This window comes from Dendrobium catenatum, unplaced genomic scaffold (assembly GCF_001605985.2).
Source record: "Dendrobium catenatum unplaced genomic scaffold, ASM160598v2 fragScaff_scaffold_81, whole genome shotgun sequence".
NCBI lineage: Eukaryota > Viridiplantae > Streptophyta > Magnoliopsida > Asparagales > Orchidaceae > Dendrobium > Dendrobium catenatum.
The window spans coordinates 696,561-714,880 of record NW_021318543.1 but is presented as its reverse complement, the minus strand read 5'-3'; the positions used below and the strand labels follow the sequence as shown (position 1 = coordinate 714,880).

At 34.3% G+C, this 18,320-nt stretch overlaps 2 protein-coding genes across 2 annotated transcripts; both read right to left on the bottom strand.

Annotated features, from left to right (window-relative positions):
* Positions 1–110: 110 nt before the first annotated feature.
* LOC110096502 (pentatricopeptide repeat-containing protein At1g74850, chloroplastic) lies at positions 111–6,053 on the bottom strand. The gene is made up of 2 exons (XM_020822493.2): positions 4,936–6,053; positions 111–1,487 (listed from the first exon to the last, which is right to left on the bottom strand). The coding sequence occupies exons 1-2, from the start codon at positions 5,956–5,958 to the stop codon at positions 414–416; spliced, it is 2,097 nt and encodes a 698-aa protein (XP_020678152.2). The 5' UTR covers positions 5,959–6,053; the 3' UTR covers positions 111–413.
* Positions 6,054–11,189: 5,136 nt separating this feature from the next.
* Positions 11,190–14,020, bottom strand: LOC110096494 (transcription factor bHLH63). Its single transcript, XM_020822478.2, has 7 exons — positions 13,662–14,020; positions 13,411–13,587; positions 12,728–12,862; positions 12,560–12,631; positions 12,115–12,321; positions 11,477–11,561; positions 11,190–11,381 (listed from the first exon to the last, which is right to left on the bottom strand). The coding sequence occupies exons 1-7, from the start codon at positions 13,911–13,913 to the stop codon at positions 11,344–11,346; spliced, it is 966 nt and encodes a 321-aa protein (XP_020678137.1). The 5' UTR covers positions 13,914–14,020; the 3' UTR covers positions 11,190–11,343.
* Positions 14,021–18,320: the final 4,300 nt, after the last annotated feature.

Sequence of the window (18,320 nt, the reverse complement as noted above, 5' to 3'; positions counted from 1 at the left end):
TAGAAATTATCTAAAATTGACCCAAATAAATGTGTGATCTATTTAAGAATTAAGTTATTATTTGACTTATGTGACATCTCAATTAAATGTCTGTAATTAATTTGTATAGATGCCGAATATTTATTTTATTTTAATGATGAACTCAAATAAAATATATACACTTAAAATATAAAAGGGGCGTGATCTTTAGTTTAAGTGGTGAAGTCTCATTTCCATCTTGAGTGAAAAAGTGGTCTCTCGCTCTCTTGGAGAATGCCGCTTCAAACGTGAAAGATCGAAGACCTTAATTCCGCATTTTAATGGATTCAGGTACGCTTCAAGTAATTCTACTCGAAGATTTTTTATTTTTTTTGTCCTTTAAATCCTAACTTCTTGATAGTTCATAATCTGAATAAATAAACAAGAGCTCTACGCTACCATCCATCCTTAGGTATTTTCTTCTTTGCTGATTCATGGCGAGGGATCGACTGAGCAGCCATGAGACCCACCTTGACAGATTCCGAAAGAGTAAAACCTCGCTCCTGCATCACATCGTAGAGCCTCATCGCATCATTCAATAACCTACCAGCCACGAGCCCACTCACAACCCGCTCAAATTGATCCCCCTTCATCACATTCTTTCTTCCTTCCAAAATCTTCAATGATTGCCGAGCTTTCTGCTCGTTCCCCGCTCTTGAATACATTTCACATAAACTCACATGAACCTCCAAAGAAACTTCTTCACCACCCTCCTTCATCTTCTTAACTAACAACTCAGCCTCTTCCACAAGCTTCAATTTGCCAAACCAACCAACCAACACCGCAATTGTTGCACTGCCCGGCTCGAACCCTTCCTTCTCGAGTTTTAGTAGCAAGTCCACCGCCTTATCCAACAGATTCTTTCTCCCATACGCTGAAACCATACTCGCCGCACACTGATCATCCGGCTTTATACCTGACCTCATCATGTCATCGAAGTGTCCTCGAGCTTGATCGGGATCGCCGGCTTGCGAATAAGCTTCAATGAGCAGCTTATACGACTCCAGGTCGGGTTCGATTCCGGCAAATTGCATGGTGCAGACAATTCTCCTGGCACCATCGACCTGACCGCCCCCAGCGAAAGCTCTGAGCACTTGTAAATAAATTTCTCTTGGGGGTTTCAGGCCTTTTTCCTCCATCTCTCTGATCAGAGTTTCTCCTTGTTTCGGCATGCCAGCATTCACATACGCTGTAATTACAGACCTGTAAACTCTCAAGTCTGGTTGGAAGTTTTCTTGCCTTAGTTTTTCGAATGCTTCCTTGGTTTTATTGAGATCACCAGCTGTGCTGTACATGTGGACCAAGACAATTGATGTGAGTACATCAGGCTGGATGCCTTTCTCCAGCATCTTGTTAAGTGTTCGCTCGGCGTGTTGAATGCGACCGGCCTTGGAATGGGCATCGATTAGCTTCGAGTAGTCGCGGGTGGTTGGATTGAAGGTTTGTTCGTCAAGGAGAAGCTCAGCGGCCTGTGTTGATCATATTTGAGTATAGAAATAGCAGATATAAGCTACAATCTTTAAACATCATTGAAAATCTGATTGTGGCCTATTTCAGAATAATGGCTAAAATGCTTAAAGACAAAATGCATAACCATATTCTGATTGGCAAAAATAACTACGCGGCGTATCTTAAGGTTTTCCTGCATAGATGAACTAAAAGTGTGTTTGGGACAACCTTATTTAACAGACTGCAATGAGATTTTTTAAGGGCGTAATAGAAAAGAAAAGAAAAAAAAAAAAAACTACTTTAGCTTTAAAACTTCTACTTTTCCAAAACAATTCCATAAAACCATTTTAAGTTGGAGATTGATAGTTAATAAAAAAAAAAAAAGCTTATCTATTTTAAGGAAAACTGCCTACGTTTAGAATTTAGGGTTTAGCTTTAAATGATGCATGACAAAATTACAGTTTTAAATATGTGATATATCTTTGCTTCAGTCTTTTGAGGAGGCTAACCAAGTTTTTAAAATACTAAAGCCTTACATAAAAATTTATGCATCCATGCACACTGCATGAAAGTATATGCAGATATCTTTGCATATACTAAAATCATTTTTATTTTTCCTCTCTTCTAATCAAATTTTAAAATAAGGCTTGTCCTTCAATCAAAGCATATCCTTTGGATGCCAAGGAAAAGGCACATAGAAAGTTCTATATTTTGATTATCTAGCCAGAAACTAAACTCAAGAATTCACATATAAAATAAGCAAAAAAATCAAAACCACATGTATCGCACCAAATTCTTCCAAAAAAGCAACATGTAGCAAGTCAGTTTCAAATTGGACCCGAATCTAAGCCGAAAATCCATTTGGACACCCTCTACTTCAAGGCCCACATTTAATTAGCACATACCAATTGATAAATTAAAAATTGTGCATATAAATAATCAATTTCTTTACTCCAATCACCTCCAATTGTTATTTTTTCTAGTGTCAACACCACTTCATCTAAATGACATCATAGCTTAGGTTATCAATCAATTTCAATTTTCAAACTTAGTATCCCAATTCAATCAAAATTTACCATCCTTATTGTTGTTAACTCTCCATTGCATTGCATGTCAATGCACTAAAAGTTCTGAAGTTCCATTTTCTAAATTTACTATTTTATCACCTAAGTCTCTAGAAATATTATACTCAAACATACTTGTCAATGGTGAATAATGCACTATGATGCAAAGGTCCCCTATGGAGACATAGTGTGTGACATTTTTTTTTTGAATGTAACTAATGCCAAATAAGATAAAATGAACTTGGGAAAGATCTTATAAATATTTTTAGCATCAATCAATGATAGATAGAATAATATTCTAATAAAGCTATCTTATTTAAAGTCAAACAGTTGAAAAGATAAAACTAAAAAAAAATTTAGATAGGAAACATATGAAAATAAATATATATATAAGATACTAATAACTGACAAAGCCGAGAGTTGTGGGCTTGCAAAATGGAAGAGATAGATGAGCAAGATGAAGCAAGAGCTTGCGATGCGTGCACTGTAAATGCCTTGAAGCCTTACAATCAAATGAAGCAGAGAGGAAGCCGAGGGAGAGCTTGCGAGACATAAGGCTCGCAGAACCAAGGGCTTGGGGGATTGAGAATTAAAATTGAAGGTTTAATAGAAACTAAAAAAATAAACTACAAATAATATAAATATTAATTTGCAACCCTAAATCCTCTAAATTAAAATAGCACACTTTATGGGGGATATACGCCATGCATATTACCAGTGCGTAGTACAAATAACGTGCACTATTTTAATGACTTATGTCGTATCATCAAAATGGCGCAAGGGGTGCACTACACCACACTTAGCACTATAGCACACGTTGTTTTGTATTATTGACGTATGTTCTTAGATGTGTTGATTTCATCCATACAAACCTATGATTGTTTTAAATATTGCCTTTTTTGTCAATTGCTACATCAAACATATGGTATCATTTACTCAAGAAAAATTAGCTTTAAAGACTTAGTTTAAAAGCATTTTTTACTGCAAAATCATTGCATTATACAATTCAATGGCAGCAAGTATCAAACTCTTGACAAATTCCTATCCACAAAATGGCACCTCTCATCCAACTTGCCCACCATACACTCCCAAGAATAATAGATGCTTTGGATAGTGCCATCAACATATTTTTCAAAATGGATCTCTCTCACGAATCTCAAAAGTTTATTCCACGTTACCATTGGACATGCCTTCACCATGGCAGTCTAGTTCATAAATTATCCAACCACCCCTGCACTTCACTTCTACAAGTTCCCACATTATATATCATGGTAGAATCCCAATATTTTAGAGCGTAAAAAATAATGTAACATAGCCCACTCCGCCCCTGGAGTAATAATTAGGTGCGGACACCGCACCCAGAGGTGCGTCCGGATTATTGGATGCACTATGTATGTTATGTGTACGCTCTGCTTATACTCTGAGTATAACTCTGCATATGTTCTGCTTACACTTTGCGTATTTATGGATACACAGCAAATAAGCAGCAAATCCTCACAATTAAATATTTGCTGCTTATTTACTGCAATATGCAATGTATACTCAATAAATACGCATAACGTAGGCAGAGCTTAAGCATATAATACGCAGTATTCGAACGCATCTCTAGATGCGGTGTCCGCACCTAATAATTACTCCTATCCCGACCCTGAGGTTAAATATCACTCTATTGCCACCACATCCACTAAGCATTGTTGGGTCTACTCCCTATTCATTGAAATGATATCCATCTTCCTCATTCCTAATAATATATTATAATGCTGTGGGTGTCACTCATCCCTATGTAAATATAGTATTTCATTCACGAATGAAACATGTAGCTTCAAAAGCAAATCCAAAATGACACCCTCCAGGACATATCTCCTGAGGATCAACTGACAAATGATCTCACCATATCACTTACGTGTACTTGTTTCTCTACATTAAATATCAAAATTGTACTCTGAGACTATAGCTCCGCCTTGAGGGGACACGAAAAAGGAATATATACATAATTACTAAGTTAGTTTCCTACTTTTGTTTCATATGTATTTATTCAATTTTCTACTGGACTTTCTCGCATATTTGACATTGGAAAACCTCCTTTTTAGTTCCAACTTCGAACACTTCTATGTATATTCACAATATCTAAATAAATGGATCAAGCCATCATTCAAACCTTCAACACTAATCAAAATAAGCCTAGTTGTTAAAATTGTAGGAATTTTAGTTCTACAACAGTGATTCTAGAATCACTTAAAAATCAGTATATATAGATTCTATAGATGAACAGAAACCAAAAAACATTGAAACTTTCCTATAGAGGCTTCTTAATCTTCAAGACATGCTCATAAAGAGAAAAAGACAACACAATTGCTCCTGAAGTCATACAACAAATCAAATGAAGAAGGTTTAAATATCATACCTTGAAGTACAAGTCCTCATTATGCTCCTTGATCCTATCGAGCAATGCAAGCCAATCAACCCTCTTAGCGGAGAGAGCTTCCTCAAATTCCTTAAACACGGGCTTCAAATCATCCTTCACTGGATCCAAATCCATAATCCTGTCCTCCACCCTCTTACTCCTTCCCACAACCGGCCGGGCCTCCTCAGGCACAACGTGCTTCTCAGCTTCCTCCAACCTCTCTGAAACCTCAGCCCATTTTGGATCCGACATATCCAGCCCATATATCTTATACCTAATCTTACCTTTCCTCTGCGGCAGAGCTGTAATCTTCGGCTTCTCAGATACCTCAATCAATCCCTTCTCCATATCTTCTTCCTTTTTAGCCTGCTCACGCATCCTCTCAAGCTCCCGGTAAAAATCCACTTCCTCCATCTTTTCCCTCGCCCATTTGAACCGGAGCTCCCGTAAAAAGTCACCACGGATGCCGACTTCCCCAGCAAATCGACACATCTGCTTGACTTCATCGCAGTGGAGATACTTACGGAGCTCGGCACGGACTCGATCCCGCCGCATAGCTTCGTTGACGGAGGCGCTAACATCCAAGATCGTCTTCCACAAATCCTCGCTCAGATCGATCGGTGGCTCATCGGAGGCGGCTGCGGCGGGATCAAGGCGAGCGATGACGTTTTGGCATATGATAAGAAGCATGGAGTCGCGGGTGTCACGGGGAAGGTCCGGGTAGGCTTCGGAGATCTTTCCGCGGATGGAATAGACGAATCGGGAGAGGAATTCATTCATGTTGGCGTCTTCTTCAGTTTCGGCAGCTGGAGGAGATGGAGGAGAGTTTGTGGTGATGGGTTGAAGGAAGCGTGAGGGAAGCGTTTCAGGATTAGGGTTAGGATTTGAAGAATAGTCATGGTTAGATCGGATCAGGGTTTTGCCGGAGAGGAGGAAGGGGAGAGGGAGAGGGAGAGGGTTTCGCCGGAGACGGTGGAGAAGCGGTGAGGTTTTGCAGAAGAGTTTGGATGTTAATGTTCTCATTGGAGCGAGTAGTGGGATCGAAATGGAGCAGAATTGGGAACCAAAAAAGTAGTGAAGTCGGCACTTCAATGGTGGAGGTCTTAAACCCTCGGGACGATGCTCTATATGTATATATATGATGAACTTTGATGCTGGTATTTACTATATTATTATTTATGTTTTTTATATTTAAATTTTATTATTTATATTTTATAATACTTTGTTAACAAAATTAATAAATCTTGTTGAATACTAATCGAATCTTGTTTTACATGTCGTTGAACCTAATTGTTACCGTCAATCTCTTCTCCTAAACACATTGATGCCTTCACTTAACGTGTCAGAGAAATCCTGCCATTTTTTTGTTGACAACAGCTTCAAAAATTTCAATAAGAGAGTCATCACCGTCGAGAGAGCTCGCAAGTGGGGGCATCCATCAATCCAGACAAGGAAATCAAAAAGAAGGCTCGCAAGCAAGGTAGGTTTAAGCAGGATGAGCCTATGAACTTCATCATAACTCATGTTTCTTATAAGTTAGGATTAGTAATGTATCAACCATATCATTCATACAAACCACAAAAATCATCCTCTCTAATTGATCAATGTAATTGTTGCGTCTTGGAATATTCGCGGGGGTAAAGAGATATAGTTTAGCATCTTAGCTTTGTACAAAGATCCATAACACAAACATATGAAAGATCCATAGCGTTCATAAGAGACACAAGAGTTCTTACGTAGAAACTCCTAAAAAGGGTAAAAAAACTACGGGGTCTTACCCAATTGAAATGAATCCACTAATGTTTGCAGTTGATTACAATTGAGGCCTTTCCTTGGGAAGAAGGTATTGGCTCAATGTAGCAAATATACATCATATAAAGTACATTACATAGTGAAAGTTACCTGTTGATATGTTTGTTTGGTCAGCATGACCATTGTTGGGGGATGATGGTGGTTAGATGAACCATAATCGACAAGCAATGGAGGTCAGAAAGACTATAGTGGGCGAAGGCGATCAAAGAGATCGTAGTTTGGAGATGCTGGTCAAAGTGATCATAGTCAAGGAGCAACGAAGGTTAGAAAGACCATAGTCTTAGTCGGGTGACGGTGATCGAAAGGATCGTAGTTGGAAAGATCATAGCTGGGTGATGGTGGCTAAAAGGATAGTAGTTGGAAAGACCATAGTTTGGTGACAGTGGCTGAAAAAATCATAGTTAGAAAGACCATAGTTGGGTGACCGTGGTTGCAAGGAACGTAGTCGGCATGTAATGTTGGTGTTAAGATAAAAGTTTGGTGATGGCCGATGGTCAGACTTGTCTGACCACAGTTGGTAGCCGGGCAAAAAGTTCAGTATCGGGCAGCAGTCAGGCGAAAGTATGAAGTTAGTCGGTGACCGGGCAAAAATCTAGCGATGGTTGGTGGTGGGAGAAATGCTGAAGTAGATCGGTGGTTGGACAAAAGTTTGATGACGACTAGTGACCGGGTAGTGGTCGAGGAGAAGCTTGGTGGCAAGAGATATCTTAGATATCTCTTCATTCTTCCTTTTTTTTTCCTTCCTAGCTGGGTTACCCCCTCAATCTATAAATATTTTTTTTTAAAGTAGCATGACCAATAAATAAGGAGAAGATCGAGGGCATATTGGGAGTGTTTTGAATGGACGGTCGATATCGACTCCCTTAATTGTGGATCGTTTATTGAGTGTCTTAATGATATCATAATTCAGCGATCTTGGGCTCGTTGGATCTTTCTCGTTGAGTTGGTTGATTGGACTATAAGCATGTCACAATTGGAAATCGTTTTGTCATCTAATTTATAGTTTGAACATTTCAAATATGTTTCGGGTCCTCAATTTGGGTCTATTTGGGCTTGGATTGAGTCCAATTTACCGTTGTTGGTTTCGCCTTTTTAAGAAGTTCAGGTGAACTATAAGTTTGTTGAAATCAGATTGGAATGGTCGCAAATTTAATTTTGAAAGTTTACTATAAAAAATTATCTCAAAATTTATGCCCAATAAATAAAATTATTTGATGAATTATCGGTAATCATTTCATTCATCATTAATCATACACCGTAAAATATTTTGTTTGAAAAAAAAAAGTTTTATATTTGGATTAAGGATATAATATTTGAAAATTAAATTATATATTTTATAAATCCTTCTGTTTATTTTAATTTCTTATATTCAAATAATTTCCGCTCCCTAGACATAAGGTTGGGCCTTTCGGTAAACTTTATGGGCCAGAACACAGTGGGCCTGCTACTTACATTGAAATTCCTTGACTTACATTTTGCTGCTTTAGTGTTATGTTTCAATTTCAATTTTGTTTATATTTTATTGTAAATTTTATGATTTAAAGTGAAAAAAAAAAAACAATTTTTTGCTTCTTTAGTGTTAAGTTTCAATTTCAATTTTGTTTATATTTCATTATAAATTTTGTAAATTTTATGATTTAAAGTGAAAGAAAAAGTAACTAAGGTTCAATACTCATGCAGCTTCACAAGACTTCATTTATGAAATTATAAGACAATTTTGATGGTAAATTGAAAGTTATAACAATATTTTATTGAAAACTTATAAGGTTTGGTATATAACTTTTTTTTTTTTTTTATGCATATTGTGTGTGTGATTCATAGGCTCCACTCATATCATATTTTAACAAATAGAATGACTCTATCTCATTCATTCAGGTCATTCAGATCACATCATATCGTGAGAATCATTTTTAAGTGAATCATGCTAAGAGGATCAATTTTTTGGGTTGGGTGGCTCTCAGATTCTTGTTGGGTTGTTTATATGTCGCACTTGTGCTTTCTATCTCTTGACTGACTATGCTTTATCGAGACCTTTATATTATGGCTTCAATTTATCGAGTTTTGGTTAGGCAGGCTCCTGCTTTATTGGCTTGGACTATGATTATAACTTGCCAATGACACCCACTTGGACGGTCTTCAGGCAAACAGGGGACATCGTAAAAAAAGATATGAAAATTGACTGCTATACATTAGTCCATAGTGAATTATCTATCGTTTTATTTTATTTCTAGTTTTCTTTTGTTCTGTTATTTTTTTTTTGTTGGGCCCATTTTTATTCTTTTTTGGTTGACTCGTTTGCTTCTTTGTTATCTCGGTTCTTTTATTATTTGCAATATTTCTACTTATTAATAGAAGGGCGAAGCCCCAATTTTCCAAAAAAAAAAAAATACTGCTAGTAATATCCTTATATATTTCACCATACCTTTGAACAGTAAACCAGAGAATATATCTATAATAAAAAATTAGCTGTAATAAAAAATAATTTTATTTGAAATAATAAGATATATTGTACAACATATAATACAAATAAACAAAATATTAGAGTATTGGTTTGTATTACCAAAAAATTATCTTATATTTTTTTATAAGCATCTTATAACTTATATAACATAAATTAATATCCTAAACTCTTGATATATTTTTATATGAAGAGCTCCAATTGAAATTCTTTCTTATTCATGCCAAAAGCTTATCCTGTTGAGCCATAAGGACCACAGCTGTCCTCCATAAACTACTACAAAAAAAGAAAGAGCCAATATATGAAATTGGGTCCTTGAAAGAGAATGGTAGCTCTGATCTTTCCCAATCCAAAGAAAAAGAACAATTTCAATAGATTCACTACTAGATTTTCCATGGCCCACCTCCCTCTTCACCACAATGGAAGCCATGGAGCCCTAAACCCTTAAAAAAAAAGCCATAGGGGAATAATCCAAAAGCACAAGAAAGCCTTGAAGGAAGGTGATGAGAAAGTGCAAGTGATGGTGAAGAGAAAGGCTCCTTTGCCATATATTAATTGTGTTATCATTCCACTTGAAGCTCTTGAAGTAGAAATATTTGGACAAATAGATTTGATTGACATATACATTGAAGGTTTAGAACTTTCTTTTTCATGTGGAGATAAGCCATGTTAGTTGAATGGCTTCTTGTTAAATAGTTATCCAACAAAATGTACTTGCACATATTTTTTTTCTAAGACTTTGATTGGGTCGGCGTTCTTACTGCTTCTTAAAACAGTTTTCTAATATTTGTACTAGAAGTCTGCTTTAAGAAGCAGCAAGAAAGCCGTCCCAAACAAAACTTAAGTATGTAGCTTGTTCACTTTAATTAATTTTTTGCTATCAAGTTTTCCGTCGCTAAATTTCATTTGTTAGAGTTTATTCTTTTGGTATTTAGAGTGCGTTTTTTTTTTTTTTTTTTTTTTTTTCCCACTTTTTTTTTTTTTTTTTTTTTTTTTACCACTTTGATTCATATCTACTTTATTAGACTTTAGTTACTCTCCAAACCCCTTAAAAATATTTTTGAGTTCCATACAATAATAAATTAAAATTATAATAAGAAGACATCAAACTAAAAATTATATTAGTGAGAGGGTGAGAAAAACATATGTTGAAGATAACATATTGAAATATATTTAGATGATATATGTATACATAATAAAGAGTGTAAGATGTATTAATTCATAAGATAAAAGATTAAATTAATTAAGCTGAAATTATTATAAAAAGAAAATATATAGAACTTCATACGGTGGAAAATTTATTTAAAATAAAGTTAATTACAATCTATCAAATATAATAATTGAGGTTTTCCTTTTGATAAAAAATAGAACATTATCTTAATGTTGATTTAATACAAAATTAAGCATCAATAAATAGAACATGAATGAGGAAATTGAGTTATCACATGATATCATTAATGGCATGAAGTAACCTATCTAACCAATATTCATAAAAATATATTAATTTTTGCAATAATTTGTTATATGATGAAGACAGACTCAAACCATCAATGGCGAAAGTGATTTATGCTTCGTTTGTGACTGCTTTTTTATTGCTTCATAAAGTAGATTTCTAGTATAAAAAATTAAATATTTTGTACTAGAAAGCTGCTTTAAGAAGCAGTAAAAAAGTTGACCAAAACGAAGTCTTAGACTTCATTTGAGATATCTTTCTTACTTTTTTTTTAAAAACAACTTTTAAGTACAAAAATATCAAAACGGTGGATAAAAAAATCCCAAATTAAGCCTTAATTTTTTTATCCTTTATTTTCAGTTTGATAATTAAGAAAGATATTTGTGAGTTGCATGGAGTTATTGCAAAATATTCTCTCCATTCTTTTGTGCCATGAAACTCATTTTAAATAATTAAAAAAAAAATCTTATGACATGAGAGGTATTAATATCTCACATCATAATAACACTAAAGCCTTTGTCATGAATGATGTACCATGACATGATCACATAATTATTATATATATATAGTACAAAACTATGGTTAGAAATATTTTACACATATATTTGATAAAGAATTTTTAGAGAATTACAAAAGGCAAATGGCCCTCAATTCATAGCTAGAAAATCTATCTGACTAGAAATTCTCACATCTCCATCTTCAAATTGTATGGTGAGTAACCATCTGCATGAGCAAGAACAAAGCCAATAGACACACTTTATAAATAATATATTTGTATTTGGAGCTAAATATATGCATGCAATTAAGAATATTTTTACCTGGTAATGATTGAAGTGGCAACTGATCATGGAACTCTAAATCACAGATGTTCTGAGAATTAGCATCCCAACTAGAACTATGAACCTGAAAATGCAAGCAAATAGGAAATCAGTTGATCATGTTAGCTTCAAGCATATATAGATTTTGGGTTCGTTTGGGACAGTTTTCTTACTACTTTTTATAGCGGTTCTTTAGCATAAAATTTTTAATTTTTAAACTAGAAAGCTGTTTTCAGAAACATTTAAAAAGCTGTCCCAAACGAAGCCTTTATTTGAAACAATTTTTCAATTGTTTTCGTGGTGAGAAAAGTAGTTAGGAAGATAATTTTTTCGCCGTTACTTCAAACTTTTGCTTTCAAAAAGTTGTTTTTAGAAAAGCATTTTTTAAAGTAGTTAAAAAACAAAAAAACTCAAGTTTCCCAAATAAAACTATATTCACATATTATCTTTAAAAATCCATACTTAAAAATTATAATTAAAAAAAAGTATGGCTAAAGATTAAAAAGTTTTTACCCTAAATTATTATTAATATTAGTCTCATTACTTCAACAAAAATGCACATATAAATTTAAATTCTAATGCTATGCCAATTACATAAAACTGATACGAAAAAATTATAAAAATTTAGAAATAATTACGTTGAAAGATGGATCCAAGAATGTATCATGAACAGTAAGCGGCGAGCTCAAACTTTGTCGGATCACGAGATCGGAGAAATTGACGTCGATGTTTAGCCCACAACTTGTAGCCATTTGATGCATTGGGTTCATTTTAAAGTAATTAGGCTCCACCAACTCAGTTGACACACTAACTGTAGGAATGCTAGGGTTACAGGCCAAATTCACCTACATGTACAAAATTCATCATGGTCAAATTTAGGTGAGAATATCATCAGATGAGAAAGGACCACTGCCTTAGAACGGCTTTTTAATGCTTCTTAAAACAGCTTTTTAATACAAAAATTAAAATTTTATACTATAAAGCTGTTTTACGAAGCAGTAAAAAAGCCGTCCCAAACGAAGCCTTAATGAACATAATCCACTCTTTCTCACAAAAAAAAATAAAATAGAAGAAGTGATCTACCTCTTTTGGTAAGAAGCTATCTATATTGAAATCTATCCAAGGATTCACAGTTGCCAACTTCATAGATAAAAACTGTTAATCCCACCAAAAACAAAAGAAAAAGTTAATTAATTAGTAATAATCTCTCACTAATTACAATTTATCAACTTCTATTCCCTTGTTAATTACCTCAACTTGTCTCTGTAATGACTGAACATAGTTGATAATCTCATCAAGCATTCCTGCTTTTCCAGTAATCTTATTACATCCTGGCACCAGCCCTTGCAAGTATTTCATTCTCTCACTAATCCTCTCTCTCCTCACCTGAAACATTCAAATCAAATTATTATTTTTTATTTTATTTTATTATAATATATATGTGAGAGTATTAATTTTAATTTTATATCCAATATTTTATGAATTAAGAATAGCTTGATGTAGAAACACTTTTTTTTTTTTAACAATTTTTTTCTAACAAATTTTAAGAAAAATGGAAAAAATTACAGTTTTTTATTAAAAAGAAATACTGAAATATTCATTATTTTGCATTTATTTTTATTTATGTATATATATAAACGACAAATATATTAATTTTTATGAACTATCAAATTATATGATGATCGAAGTGTTGAGAATTAGGCAAAATAATACATATATCATTTTTAATTTATATAAAATTATCTGAAAATTAGATATTTATCAACATAATAAAGTAAAATTTTGTAGTAGTGGCCCGAATGATAAAATTTATTTCTTTGTTTCTTTTTTCTCTCACAAAAAATACGGAATAAATTTTACTTACTATTCGGGTCCACTTTTGTACAAAATTACTGTGACGTAGAATTTCTGCCACAGAAGGAGAAGATACTCACTCTCTCAGCCAAGCTATGGCTGTCGGTGGCCTGACCTCGCCGGGCTCGAACATGAATAAAATCCCTCTTTAGAGGCGGCGCAGCCGTCTCCGCCTCGGCTCCACTCTCCTTAAACTTCTCCGGCTTGTCATCAGGCTTCATCTTCTTCTCTTTCTCTTCTTCTTCGCCACTATTCACCTGAGAAAAAGGAGAGATTTTTAAGCTTCAAAAAGGGGAAGAAGAAGTTAGAAGAAAACAGAGCATTCTCTTACTGTTGGAGCCTTTCTCTTCCTTAAAGATCCTCCCTTTTTGTTCTTTAAGGAAGAATCTGAGCAGAAATATTGATCAGTTTGGAGATTTTGAGGCGAAATGGGCAGAGAAATGAGGTTATCGAAGCTTAAATTGTTGATTTCGTTCATGGATTCGAAGCTTTGTTGCCTTTGGAGACGAGCTCTCTGCCTTTCAAGAACAGAGAGGTTGGAAGCAGAAGAACAAGGGTTGAGACACTGCAAAATCTCTTGCATTACTTCTAGAGAAAGAAAGTAAGAGACTGTGAGAGCGAGCGGTTCTTCTTATCTAATAAAAGGCTATTATTTTGCTGAAAGGCTGCTCTGCATCCGCTCTGCACTTATAGAAGATTCATCAGGTTCGCCACTTCGCCGCCTTTCCCTGTCATTAATTAGTCTCTCATTTGGGCAAATATGTGATTTTCGTATTATGAGGTACAAACTTGAATTATTATTATTGTGGACAACTAGCTTTTTCAATTAAGTTATAGCTGCATTAAAATTTTATTTTAAAATAAATTAGTTTATTAATTTGAATAAATATATCCTCCCATTTTTTTATTTAATTATACCCCAACATTCATTTTAAACAGTATACGCCTATTATTATTATTATTATGCTTGGCTGCTTGGTTAGATAGTTCGAACAAAACCTTTGTTTGACCTACGGGTGTCAATTTCTGGTCACGGATCAAACTTAAAATTGACCCAACATTATTTAGGTCAATTCAAATCTAACCCATTTTTGCAAACAGATCAGTTTTTCAAACCCAAACCCGACCCGCTTCGGATCTGGGTCAACTCGACACGACCCGAATGACCTAGGACTATGAAAAAATTGCTAATTTTCTGGTCAAAAAAGGGGGTCAAACTCCCCTTTTTGGGTAAAAAAAATGTCAATCTCGGGATTTTTGCATAAAAAACGGATTACTTTTGTTTAAAGGGTTAACCTAAACCCGACCCGATTTTTAAAACGGATAAATTGTTGAACCTGAACTCGACCCATTTCGATTTCAGATTGACCATAACCCGAAATTTTCAGGTCGGGTTTTCGACTCAGGTCAAATATTGGCACCTCTAGTTTACTTTGATATCCCTCCTCTCTGTTTGGCATAGCCGGGAGAGTTTATTCTGTGCGGACATCGAACGGGAGAATCGTTCGGTTACGCTCGGTACCAAGCTCGATACCGAGCGCGATCTATTTTTGAGGTGACTTGGCGCATTATTATTGCTCTTCGAACAAATCCGTGTCCGCACAAATTAATAAATCCGTCGCCTGAGGCTTTCAGACTCTCCCAATCTACAAGCACTCCAAGCCATGATGAATCATTTTGTGCGGGCACGAGAGTGTTCTCCCGTCCGGTGTACTCTCTGTCTATAATAAAAATACAGTGAACTGCACTTTAGCAACTATGCTTTTTTACTATAGACAAATGGAAGACCGGATGGTTCTCTACGTCCGGTATCCGAACAGAATAATTTCTCTCAAACCACAGCTCACCCTGACAACCCTCCAATGAAGCCTGGATCTGGACGGCTGAGCTACTCTCACCACCATCCCTGCCATTAACTCCTTCCATCGCTTATGTCTTGGCCCAACAATGGCTTTTTTCCAAGTAAAATAAGCCAAACATTAAGCCGCCATCTCTCAAATGCCTTGCTCTGCCTCGACACTGACACGCTCCCGCTGATCACTTGCCGCTCATCCTCCAGCAAGGTGACCGCGCGGTGAGCCCGGAAGCCTCTCATAATGCTTGATATCGTTCAACATATGAAATCTTAACCACAAGTAAATATACAATATGAATAAATAAAATTTAGGTATAATTTTCATAAGGTTCAACCACTAGTTAGCCTACATCCACTTCTAAGATCATCTCCAACCGAACGTCAAACGAGCGTTTGGCGTCGTTCGGTCGCTCCAGCCGAACGCCAAAACGTCTGCCATTCGCCATCGGGTGAACAGTTCAACGCCAATATTGGCGTTGCGCTGTTCACCCATGCTATTTTACTCTCTCAACCGGAAAAACGCGCCAAAGGAGAAGGATCGTTACTTTCGCGCATAAGCAAAAAAATGGCGTTTGATTGGAGCAGCACCACGCCATTTTTGCGTTTTGCGGTATTTTGGCGTGAAAAATAGAGTTCTCTATTGGAGATGCCCTAAGCCCTCGGTCAATTTGACTTCGTTTGGGACAACTTTATATCGTTATTGTTTCTTAATGTTTTTAAGAGATTTTTTAACTAAAAAAAATAGCTTAATATCACAAATAAAACCTTAGGATTTCGGCTTCTTTGAGCTAAACTCAAGATCTAAGGAGCCTTAGAAAAGCTTGCAATCAAACAAAAACACTTTTTATATTATTTATTTTGAAGGTGATATATTAGTATATTAGGAATATTGTCACTTAAATTCAAGAAGGATTATTTTTAAGTATGACATAAATAAATCAATCATTTTATTATGCCTATTTTTCAATAATTTTTTTTTTAGGATATGTTAACATTTCTGCATCGATGAGAGTTTTTTTTTTTTTCTTAGCATTAGTTTGAAAGAGGCTCTCGTCGTGGTAGAGAAATTATTCTTCGCGGGTATTGGATGTCATCTAGAGGTCAACCAAAAAGCGTCACGTCACCTGTACCCAACGATACCCAGCATTAGCACCGAGCAAAAAGTAACGTGGCGCGTTCTAGTTGACCTCTGAACGACGTCCGGCGTCCGTACAGAATAATTTATCGTCATGATGCTGCTGGTGATGGTGATAGTGATGATCAAAATGTGGTCCTTAGAAGTGGGTATAGAGGTTGGCAACACTACTCCAATGATTATTCCTTAAGATAAGTTAGGATATGAGTTTGCACAAGCAAATTATAATTTGCAAATTTATAGGTTCAAATAAATTTCAAATGTAAAAACAAATTATTAGCTATTTTCTTTTATAGAATGTAATTTAATGTTTTATTAACATACTAAAAAAAGCATAATATTATGTGGTGATAACTTGCACATCTATTTTTTTATAATAGAATTTTAAAACTTAATTTTTTCAAAAAAAAAAATCAATTTATATAAAAAAAATGTATGCAACCGGTACTATTTTAATGCAAATAAAAGTACTTTAAAGTAAATTATCTATAAAAAATTTTAATTTTAAATGGAATGAAAAGTAATCACCGTCAAAGTACGATTATGGTATGAATAAGCAGACGGTTAGAAGTTGAACTGTAGAAGAAATGGTAAGAAGACAGCTGTCTGACTGGCAGATAGCTGCTTTCTTATGATTCCTTCATCCACGATATGGCCCCACCTTGACACGAACGCCACGTGGCTTTGTCTCAAATCTAGCTTCACCTAAAGTATAAAAAAGATTTTTATTTTTCATAAAAATTGTATACGATAATTTTTTTTATTGAAAATAATAATTTTAACAATTTTTTTTTATAATTGAGTGTTGAAATATAATTTGATAAAAACGATATTTGATTAAAATGTTTTTTTAATAATTTTAAAATTTTGGTAGCTAAGTTAATAGATAACCATAGTAATAATTAGAGACTAAAATAAAAAATAAATATCACATTAATATAATAAAATTTATATTAATAAATTTAAAAATTCAATGAGATGTAATTTACTTATTAGTTAAAAATTCTTAGAGCTTATTCTAAATTTTAAATAATTTTTGTAGGTTTAGTCATTAAATCATAATATGCTATTACATTTAATCTTATAATGCAATTTAAATATTTTTTAATACTTGTATATTATAGATATTTTATCAAATATCGACTAGGTTAGGCATAAATCTCAAAGCTTATCTGAATTAAAATTTTTGTAAATCAAAATTAATAGTTTTTCGACTATCATCACCTGATTACAATTATGAAGCATTATTATCATAGCCCAAAAACAGTCTTTCAATCACCAAACTTTAATCCTTTGACCATCATCACCGTATCCCAGCAATGGTTCTCTGATCATAACCTGACTATTTTCTCATTTGAGTACTATTACTCAATTATAATCTTCTAATCAAAACTTTAAATTAAGATTAATTAACATAATTTGTCAAATGTAATAAATTATTATATTATTTATTTCTTATGTCAAAACTATTTATCATAAATATATTATATTTTTAAAATATACATATTATAAATTAATTAATCTTAATAATACGCAAAAAATAATATGACTCACTCTTGCTAATAAAAATTTCCACCCTCATTTTGCTCCCACTTTGCACCCAAAATTTACGTTAAAATTTGTGTTTGAAGATTATTAAGTGATTCGAAGTGTTTGCTGACTTAATAAGTAATTATTTTAAAATAAAAATTTAAATTTTATATCACGCATTTTATGATTTATTGATGATCAGAAAAAAATATACATTTTAAAGTTATTAAAAGTTAATCATTCTTAAACCATTATTTGATTCGAAACCTATAAATTGAAAATAATAATAATAATAATAATAATAATAATAAAAGTACGGTTCAGAAATTGGTGTCTTTTCAGTCCTTGCGAAGATTCGGGCGGTTGCTCGAAAGGTCACGTGATTTTGTCCACGTTGCTCAAAATAAGAGGATGGTTCGCCACGTGGACTGATGACCTGGCTGAATGGATGAAACGTTCTTTGGTGGGCT

Bases quoted from the DNA above. Each gene is read 5' to 3' on its own strand.
- LOC110096502 (XM_020822493.2), bottom strand. From the start codon at position 5,958: ATGAGAACATTAACATCCAAACTCTTCTGCAAAACCTCACCGCTTCTC. The intron at 1,488-4,935 runs GTATGATATTTA...TGATCAACACAG, and splicing joins ATGAGGACTTGTACTTCAAG to GCCGCTGAGCTTCTCCTTGA.
- LOC110096494 (XM_020822478.2), bottom strand. From the start codon at position 13,913: ATGCAAGAGATTTTGCAGTGTCTCAACCCTTGTTCTTCTGCTTCCAAC. The intron at 11,562-12,114 runs GTAATTATTTCT...TTGCATTTTCAG, and splicing joins TCTTGGATCCATCTTTCAAC to GTTCATAGTTCTAGTTGGGA. The intron at 11,382-11,476 runs GTAAAAATATTC...TTGCTCATGCAG, and splicing joins GCCACTTCAATCATTACCAG to ATGGTTACTCACCATACAAT.